At 52.3% G+C, this 10,000-nt stretch overlaps 1 protein-coding gene across 1 annotated transcript in view; it reads left to right on the top strand.

Moving 5' to 3' along the window:
• LOC115115078 (signal-induced proliferation-associated 1-like protein 1) overlaps positions 1-10,000 on the top strand; it is a 246,264-nt gene that overhangs the window by 230,111 nt on the left and 6,153 nt on the right. Inside the window, exons 13-16 of the mRNA XM_065009423.1 lie at positions 5,717-5,884; positions 6,051-6,157; positions 7,102-7,386; positions 8,062-8,205. Of these exons, the coding sequence (XP_064865495.1) occupies positions 5,717-5,884; positions 6,051-6,157; positions 7,102-7,386; positions 8,062-8,205 (704 nt within the window). The remainder of the gene's footprint in view (positions 1-5,716; positions 5,885-6,050; positions 6,158-7,101; positions 7,387-8,061; positions 8,206-10,000) is intronic.

Below are 10,000 nucleotides of genomic sequence, written 5' to 3'. Positions count from 1 at the left end.
ACAACAGTCCCTATCCGCCTCACAACAGTCCCTGTCCGCCTCACAACAGTCCCTGTCCGTCTCACAACAGTCCCTATCCGCCTCTAAACAGTCCCTGTCCGCCTCGCAACAGTCCCTGTCCGCCTCGCAACAGTCCCTGTCCGCCTCTAAACAGTCCCTGTCCACCTCAAAACAGTCCCTGTCCGCCTCTAAACAGTCCCTGTCCGCCTCACAACAGTCCCTGTCCGCCTCACAACAGTCCCTGTCCGCCTCACAACAGTCCCTGTCCGCCTCACAACAGTCCCTGTCCGCCTCTAAACAGTCCCTGTCCGCCTCAAAACAGTCCCTGTCCGCCTCACAACAGTCCCTGTCCGCCTCAAACAGTCCCTGTCCGCCTCTAAACAGTCCCTGTCCGCCTCTAAACAGTCCCTGTCCGCCTCTAAACAGTCCCTGTCCGCCTCGCAACAGTCCCTGTCCGCCTCGCAACAGTCCCTGTCCGCCTGCATAGTCCTTCCGTTCGCAAATAGTCCTGTCCGCCTCTAAATAGTCCTTGTCAGCCTCAGGTGCAACAGTCCTGTCCGCCTCGCAATAGTCCCTGTCGCCTCTCAACAGTCCCTGTCAGCTTCAATAGTCCTTGTCCGCCTCACAATAGTCCATCTCACAATAGTCCCTATCCGCTTCACAACAGTCCCTATCCGCCTCACAACAGTCCCTATCCGCCTCACAACAGTCCCTGTCCGCCTCTAAACAGTCCCTATCCGCCTCACAACAGTCCCTATCCGCCTCACAACAGTCCCTGTCCGCCTCTAAACAGTCCCTATCCGCCTCACAACAGTCCCTATCCGCCTCACAACACTCACAACAGTCCCTATCCGCCTCACAACAGTCCCTGTCCGCCTCACAACAGTCCCTATCCGCCTCACAACAGTCCCTATCCGCCTCACAACAGTCCCTATCCGCCTCACAACAGTCCCTATCCGCCTCACAACAGTCCCTATCCCCCTATCCGCCTCACAACAGTCCCTATCCGCCTCACAACAGTCCCTATCCGCCTGATAACAGTCCCTATCCGCCTCACAACAGTCCCTATCCCCCTATCCGCCTCTAAACAGTCCCTGTCCGCCTCACAACAGTCCCTGTCCGCCTCACAACAGTCCCTGTCCGCCTCACAACAGTCCCTATCCGCCTCACAACAGTCCCTGTCCGCCTCACAACAGTCCCTGTCCGTCTCACAACAGTCCCTGTCCGCCTCTAAGCAGTCCCTATCCGCCTCTAAACAGTCCCTGTCCGCCTCACAACAGTCCCTGTCCGCCTCTAAACAGTCCCTATCCGCCTCACAACAGTCCCTATCCGCCTCTAAGCAGTCCCTATCCGCCTCACAACAGTCCCTGTCCGCCTCACAACAGTCCCTATCCGCCTCTAAACAGTCCCTGTCCGCCTCACAACAGTCCCTATCCGCCTCTAAACAGTCCCTGTCCGCCTCACAACAGTCCCTATCCGCCTCTAAACAGTCCCTGTCCGCCTCTAAGCAGTCCCTATCCGCCTCTAAACAGTCCCTGTCCGCCTCTAAACAGTCACTGTCCGCCTCTAAACAGTCCCTGTCCGCCTCACAACAGTCCCTGTCCGCCTCACAACAGTCCCTGTCCGCCTCACAACAGTCCCTGTCCGCCTCACAACAGTCCCTGTCCGCCTCTAAACAGTCCCTGTCCGCCTCACAACAGTCCCTGTCCGCCTCTAAACAGTCCCTGTCCGCCTCTAAACAGTCCCTGTCCGCCTCTAAACAGTCCCTGTCCGCCTCTAAACAGTCCCTGTCCGCCTCACAACAGTCCCTGTCCGCCTCTAAACAGTCCCTGTCCGCCTCTAAACAGTCCCTGTCCGCCTCACAACAGTCCCTGTCCGCCTCTAAACAGTCCCAGTCCGCCTCACAACAGTCCCAGTCCGCCTCACAACAGTCCCTGTTCGCCTCACAACAGTCCCTATCCGCCTCACAACAGTCCCTATCCCCCTATCCGCCTCACAACAGTCCCTATCCGCCTCACAACAGTCCCTATCCGCCTCACAACAGTCCTATCCCTATCCGCCTCAAACAGTCCTATCCCCCTATCCGCCTCACAACAGTCCCTATCCGCCTCCACAACAGTCCCTATCCGCCTGATAATAGTCCCTATCCGCCTCACAATAGTCCCTATCCCTATCCGCCTCTAAATAGTCCCTGTCCGCCTCACAATAGTCCCTGTCCGCCTCACAATAGTCCTGTCCGCCTCACAATAGTCCCTATCCGCCTCACAATAGTCCCTGTCCGCCTCACAACAGTCCCTGTCCGTCTCACAATAGTCCCTGTCCGCCTAAACAGTCCCTGTCCGCCTCTAATAGTCCTTATCCGCCTAAACAGTCCCTGTCCGCCTCACAACAGTCCCTGTCCGCCTCTAAATAGTCCCTATCCGCCTCACAACAGTCCCTATCCGCCTCTAGTTCAGTCCCTATTCGCCTCACAACAGTCCTGTCCGCCTCACAACAGTCCCTATCCGCCTCTAAATAGTCCCTGTCCGCCTCACAATAGTTTATTCTAAATAGTCCCTGTCCGCCTCACAACAGTCCCTATCCGCCTCTAAATAGTCCCTGTCCGCCTCTAAGCAGTCCCTATCCGCCTCTAAACAGTCCCTGTCCGCCTCTAAATAGTCACTGTCCGCCTTAAATAGTTCTTGTCCGCCTAATAGTCCTTTTCCGCCTTACAATAGTCCCTGTTCGCTCACAATAGTCCCTGTCCGCCTCTAAACAGTCCCTGTCCGCCTCACAATAGTCCCTGTCCGCCTCTAAACAGTCCCTGTCCGCCTCTAAACAGTCCCTGTCCGCCTCTAAACAGTCCCTTGTCCGCCTCTAAACAGTCCCTTGTCCGCCTCTAAACAGTCCCTGTCCGCCTCTAAATAGTCCCTGTCCGCCCTAAAATAGTCCTGTCCGCCTTAAACAGTCCCTGTCCGCCTCACAACAGTCCCTGTCCGTCTAAACAGTCCCTGTCCGCCTCTAAACAGTCCCTGTATTCGCTATCACAATAGTCCCTGTTCGCCTCTAAACAGTCCCAGTCCGCCTCACAACAGTCCCAGTCCGCCTACAATAGTCCCTGTTAAATGAAAGTCCTATCCGCCTCACAATAGTCCCTATCCCCTATCCGCCTCACAACAGTCCCTATCTGCCTCTAAAATGAGTCCTATCCGCCTGATAACAGTCCCTATCCGCCTCACAACAGTCCCTATCCCCCTATCCGCCTCTAAACAGTCCCAGTCCGCCTCACAACAGTCCCTGTTCGCCTCACAACAGTCCCTATCCGCCTCACAACAGTCCCTGTCCGCCTCACAACAGTCCCTGTCCGCCTCACAACAGTCCCTGTCCGCCTCACAACAGTCCCTATCCGCCTCACAACAGTCCCTGTCCGCCTCACAACAGTCCCTGTCCGCCTCACAACAGTCCCTGTCCGCCTCACAACAGTCCCTGTCCGCCTCACAACAGTCCCTGTCTTTTCAAAGCAGCTAGGTATGTCTACTGAATAATTTATTCATGAAAGAGAGGGAGAGAGAGAGAGAAAAAGGATTTTCAAAGGAAATTAATTTTAGGTCACCATAGAATAACATAACGTTGTGTGTGGCCAGTCGTCTGTCACGGGGCCCTTAGCTAGCTGTATTTATAGTGCCAGTTCCTCTTTAGCTTAAGAGCCCTCATTCCTGTCCCCGACTAAAGAAAACCACACACGCACACACACACACACACACACACACACACACACACACACACACACACACACACACACACACACTCCATTTCTACTGCACCCCCAGTTAGTGACCTGTCTGAAGACCTTCTTTTATACACGGACAAGTCTTGAATCACCAAATCAAATTCTGTTAGTCACACGAGCCCGAATCCAACCAGGTGTTGACTGAAATTAAATTAAATGAAAACTTACAAGCCCTTAACCAACAATGTAGAGTTTAAAAAAAAAAATGAATTCAATAAATAAAAAAGTGGCCAGAAATATTAACACAAAAAAATAACAATATCGAGGCTTTGTACGAGGAGTACCAATACCGAGTCAATGTGCAGAAGTACAAGTATTTCATTGAATTGTGGTAATATGTACATGTAGGTAGGGGTAAAAGTAACTAGTCAATCAGGATAATAAACAGAGTAGCAGCAGCTTATGTGAAGAGTGAAAGTGTGTCTTTATGTGTCTGTTTGTGAGAGTATATATTGTGTCTGTTGGAGTGTCACTATAGTGTGTGTGTGTTGGAGTGTCACTATAGTGTGTGTGTGTTGGAGTGTCACTATAGTGTGTGTGTGTTGGAGTGTCACTATAGTGTGTGTGTGTGTTGGAGTGTCACTATAGTGTGTGTGTGTTGGAGTGTCACTATAGTGTGTGTGTGTTGGAGTGTCACTATAGTGTGTGTGTGTTGGAGTGTCACTATAGTGTGTGTGTGTTGGAGTGTCACTATAGTGTGTGTGTGTGTTGGAGTGTCACTATAGTGTGTGTGTGTTGGAGTGTCACTATAGTGTGTGTGTGTTGGAGTGTCACTATAGTGTGTGTGTGTTGGAGTGTCACTATAGTGTGTGTGTGTTGGAGTGTCACTATAGTGTGTGTGTGTGTTGGAGTGTCACTATAGTGTGTGTGTGTGTTGGAGTGTCACTATAGTGTGTGTGTTTGGAGTGTCACTATAGTGTGTGTGTGTTGGAGTGTCACTATAGTGTGTGTGTTGTGTCACCATGTGAGTGTCACTATAGTGTGTGTGTGTTGGAGTGTCACTATAGTGTGTGTGTGTTGGAGTGTCACTATAGTGTGTGTGTGTTGGAGTGTCACTATAGTGTGTGTGTGTGGAGTGTCACTATAGTGTGTGTGTGTTGGAGTGTCACTATAGTGTGTGTGTGTTGGAGTGTCACTATAGTGTGTGTGTGTGTTGGAGTGTCACTATAGTGTGTGTGTGTTGGAGTGTCACTATAGTGTGTGTGTGTTGGAGTGTCACTATAGTGTGTGTGTGTTGGAGTGTCACTATAGTGTGTGTGTGTGTGTTGGAGTGTCACTATAGTGTGTGTGTGTTGGAGTGTCACTATAGTGTGTGTGTGTGTTGGAGTGTCACTATAGTGTGTGTGTGTGTTGGAGTGTCACTATAGTGTGTGTGTGTTGGAGTGTCACTATAGTGTGTGTGTGTTGGAGTGTCACTATAGTGTGTGTGTGTTGGAGTGTCACTATAGTGTGTGTGTGTTGGAGTGTCACTATAGTGTGTGTGTGTTGGAGTGTCACTATAGTGTGTGTGGGTAATAACAACTAAGATAAACAAGAACTAATCACTCTCTCCTCTCCCTTCCCCCTTGATCTTCCCTCCCTCGATCCCCCCTCGATCCATCCCTCCCTCGATCCTCCTCCCTCGATCCCTCCCTCGGCCCCTCCCCTCGACCCCCTCGATCCCCCCTCGATCCCTCCCTCCCTCGATCCCCCTCGATCCCTCCCTCGATCCCCCCCCTCGATCCCTCCCTCCCTCGATCCCTCCCTCCCTCGACCTCCCCCTCGATCCCTCCCTCCCTCGATCCCTCCCTCCTCGATCCCCCTCCCTCGATCCCTCCCTCCCTCGATCCCCCTCCCTCGATCCCTCCCTCCCTCGATCCCTCCCTCCCTCGATTCCCCCCCGATCCCTCCCTCGATCCCCCTCCCTCGATCCCTCCCTCCCTCGATCCCTCCCTCGCTCCCCACCAGTACCTGACTAAGGGTTGTGAGACGTCTGAGATGACACTACGTCGTAACGGGCTGGGCCAGCTGGGTTTCCATGTCAACTACGAGGGCATCGTGGCAGAGGTGGAGTCGTACGGGTACGCCTGGCAGGCGGGGCTGAGGCAGGGCAGCCGATTGGTCGAAATCTGCAAGGTACGTCATTTCATTTAAACTTGTAGATTTCATTGTGTGGATAATTCTTGTGTTTATTTTAATTACTCTGAAATTGTATCAAATGATTTGCTGCTATTGATACCATACAGTATATTATTGGTATGCCATGAAATGTCTCCTTTTTAAAATAAAATATTCCTTCAAGGTTGCCGTGGCGACACTGACCCACGAACAGATGATAGACCTGCTGAGGACGTCGGTCACCGTCAGGGTAGTCATCATCCCGCCACACGAAGACGCTACCCCACGCAGGTGTGTGTGTGTTTGTCTAAGGGGTTGGCGTGTGTGATGTCAGTCACGGTCAGACTGGTGATTATGAGGTCATCATCATGTCAGCCGTGTGTGTAGACTTACCTGTGCTTCTAACCCCCTCTCTTTTCCTCTCCCTCCCTCTCTTTCTCTCACTTCCTCTCACACCCTCCCTCTCTTTCTCTCCCTCCCTTCCTCTCCCTCCCTCTCTTTCTCTCCCTCCCTCTCTTCCTCTCCCTCCCTCTCTTTCTCTCCCTCCCTCTCTTTCTCTCCCTCCCTCTCTTTCTCTCCCTCCCTCTCTTCCTCTCCCTCCCTCTCTTTCTCTCCCTCCCTCCCTCTCTTTCTCTCCCTCCCTCTCTTCCTCTCCCTCCTCTCTCTCTCCCTCCCTCCCTTCCTCTCCCTCCCTCTCTTTCTCTCCCTCCCTCGCTTCCTCTCCCTCCCTCGCTTCCTCTCCCTCCCTCTTTCTCTCCCTCCCTCTCTTTCTCTCCCTCCCTCTTTCTCTCCCTCCCTCTTTTCTCTCCCTCCCTCCCTCTTTCTCTCCCTCCCTCTCTTTCTCTTCCTCCCTCTCTTCCCCCATGCTCTCTTCCTCCCCCACGCTCTGCCTCCGCCTCCTCTCTTCCCCCACGCTCTCTTCCTCCCCCCCACGCTCTGCCTCCCCCACGCTCTCTTCCTCCCCACGCTCTCTCTCTTCCTCTCGTCCTCTCCCTCACTCTTCCTCTCGTCCTCTCCCTCTCATCCTCTCCCTCTCTCGTCCTCTCCCTCTTTCTTCCTGTCTCCCTCTCTCTCTCCTCTCCCTTCCTCTCGTCCTCTCCTAACTCCCTCCCTCTCGTCGTCTCTCCCTCTCCCTCTCTCTCTCCCTATCTCCCTCCCTCTCGTCGTCTCTCCCTGTCTCCCTCCCTCTCATCGTCTCTCCCTCTCTCCCTCTCTCCCTCTCTCTCTCTCTACAGAGGTTGCTCTGAGCTCTACCGTATGCCAGTGGTTGAGTATAAGGGCAGTGGTGAGAGTGGTTCGTTTGACTACAAGTTCCCGTTCCGCAGCAAAGACAACAAGTGGCAGAGAACTTCCAGTAGTCCCCAGCAGTCCCTGACGGCCTCCCCCCAGCCGCACACCCCCAACCGGGCCGTCAGCCTGGGGAGCTCTGGGGGGAAGACTCTGTCTGCTGAACGCCCAGAGAGAAACGCTGCTATTCCACGCAGTGTTAGTAGTGATGGACGGCCGCTGGATACCAAGAGGTAGGGGAGAGGAGAAAGGGAGGGAGGAGGGAGGGGAGAGGAGAAGGGGAGGGGACAGGAGAAGGGGAGGGAGGGAGGGGAGAGGAGAAGGGGTGGGAGGGAGGGAGGGAGGGAGGAGGGAGAAGGGGAGGGAGGGAGGAGACAGGAGAAGGGGAGGGAGGGAGGGACAGAGAAGGGGAGGGAGGGAGGGGACATGAGAGGGGAGAGGAGAGGAGAAAGGGAGGGAGGGGAGAGGAGAAAGGGAGGGAGGGGAGAGGAGAAAGGGAGGGAGGGGAGAGGAGGAGGGATGGAGGGAGGAGGGGGAATGGGGAGGGGAGAAGGGAGGGAGGAGGGAGGGGGGGAGAGGGGGGGAGTGGAGAAGGGAGGAGAGGAGAGAAGGGAGGGGAGAAGGGGAGGGAGGGAGGGAGAGGAGAGATGGGGGGAGGGAGGGGAGAGGAGAAGGGAGGGCAGGGGAGGGAGAGGAGAGGAGAAGGGAGGGAGGGGAGAGGAGGATGAGTGTGTGGACTTGTGATTTCCGTCAAATAAAATATTGCTGCTTTGTCAACCTTAGATTGTTCCCTTGATGTCAATAAAGTTTGAATTTGGGAAGAGGGACAAGATTGAGAGGATTAATGTCTTCTCTCTGTATCTCCTAATTGATTAACGTAATGCTTCTTCTTCTCTGGTAACCTCCAGAATGTCTCCGGGCAGTGAGAACTATGCCGTAACCTCCTCTCTGGCTCTGGGCCGTTCTCCTCACAACCGATCTTCCCCCTCCAACCTCTCCTGTTCCACTGACACCTCACAGCACTGGAGGACTCAGAAGTCTATGCCTGAGGGGTAAGAGATGGGCAGAGTGTTGGTCACCTGTAGCATGTTGAAGGTGTTAACACCCGGCAACCACTTAACACCCGGCAACCACTTAACACCCGGCAACCACTTAACACCCGGCAACCACTTAGCAGCTCGTTCCAGTCGCTAGCTGCAGCGAACTGAAAAGACGAGTGACCCAGGGATGTGTGTGCTTTGGGGACATTGAACAGAATGTGACTGGCAGAACGGGTGTTGTATGTGGAGGATGAGGGCTGCAGTAGATAGATAGGGGGGAGTGAGGCTTAAGAGGGTTTTATAAATAAGCATCAACCAGTGGGTCTTGCGACAGGTATACAGAGATGAGCCGTTTACAGAGGAGTATAGAGTGCAGTGATGTGTCCTATAAGGAGCATTGGTGGCAAATCTGATGGCAGAATGGTAAAGAACATCTAGCCGCTCGAGAGCACCCTTACCTGACGATCTATAAATTATGTCTCCATAATCTAGCAAAGACCCCTCAGAGACACCAATACTCAGAGACACCACCCCACACGAATGGAAAGGTCTACCGTATCAAAAGCTTTGGCCAAGTCAATAAAAATAGCAGCACAACATTGCTTAGAATCAAGGGCAATGCTGACGTCATTGAGGACCTTTAAGGTTGCAGTGACACATCCATAACCTGAGCGGAAACCAGAGAGAATACTGTAGACAAAGCGAATACTATAGACATCAAGAAAGCCAGTCAGTTGACTATTGACAAGTTTTTCCAACACTTTTAATCAACAGGACAAAATAGAAAGAGGTCTATAACAGTTAGGATCAGCTTGATATCCCCTTTAAGTAAAGGACACACACACACCCACACTAACACACACACACACACACACACTATATAGTGTCCTCCATTCCCTATATAGTGCCCTACACCATATAGTGCCCTACACCATTAGTGCCCTACACCATTAGTGCCCTATACCATTAGTGCCCTATACCATTAGTGCCCTACACCATTAGTGCCCTACACCATTAGTGCCCTACACCATTAGTGCCCTATACCATTAGTGCCCTACACCATTAGTGCCCTATACCATTAGTGCCCTACACCATTAGTGCGCTATACCATTAGTGCCCTATACCATTAGTGCCCTACACCATTAGTGCCCTATACAATTAGTGCCCTACGCCATTAGTGCCCTATGCCATTAGTGCCCTATGCCATTAGTGCCCTACGCCATTAGTGCCCTACACCATTAGTGCCCTACACCATTAGTGCCCTATACCATTAGTGCCCTACTCCATTAGTGCCCTACTCCATTAGTGCCCTACACCATTAGTGCCCTATACCATTAGTGCCCTACACCATTAGTGCCCTATACCATTAGTGCCCTACACCATTAGTGCCCTACACCATTAGTGCCCTACACCATTAGTGCCCTACACCATTAGTGCCCTATACCATTAGTGCCCTACTCCATTAGTGCCCTACTCCATTAGTGCCCTACACCATTAGTGCCCTACACCATTAGTGCCCTATACCATTAGTGCCCTATATAGGGAATAGTGTACTATTTGATACATATCCCATGACCCAGTCCGTGCAACAGAAGCAGCTTCCGCCCACAACCCTGCTTTTCAATTTACTTTCTATTTATTTACTTCCTCATTTTTCTCTCTACTCCTGCATCTATGCATCTATACATCTATGCATCTACACATCTATGCATCAATACATCTATACATCTATGCATCTATGCATCTATACATCTATACATCTATGCATCTATACATCTATACATCTATGCATCTATGCATCTATGCA

Source organism: Oncorhynchus nerka, linkage group LG24 (assembly GCF_034236695.1).
Source record: "Oncorhynchus nerka isolate Pitt River linkage group LG24, Oner_Uvic_2.0, whole genome shotgun sequence".
NCBI classification, from domain to species: Eukaryota; Metazoa; Chordata; class Actinopteri; order Salmoniformes; family Salmonidae; genus Oncorhynchus; species Oncorhynchus nerka.
Note: the sequence above shows the minus strand (reverse complement) of the source record. Positions and strands in the feature narration are given on the sequence as shown.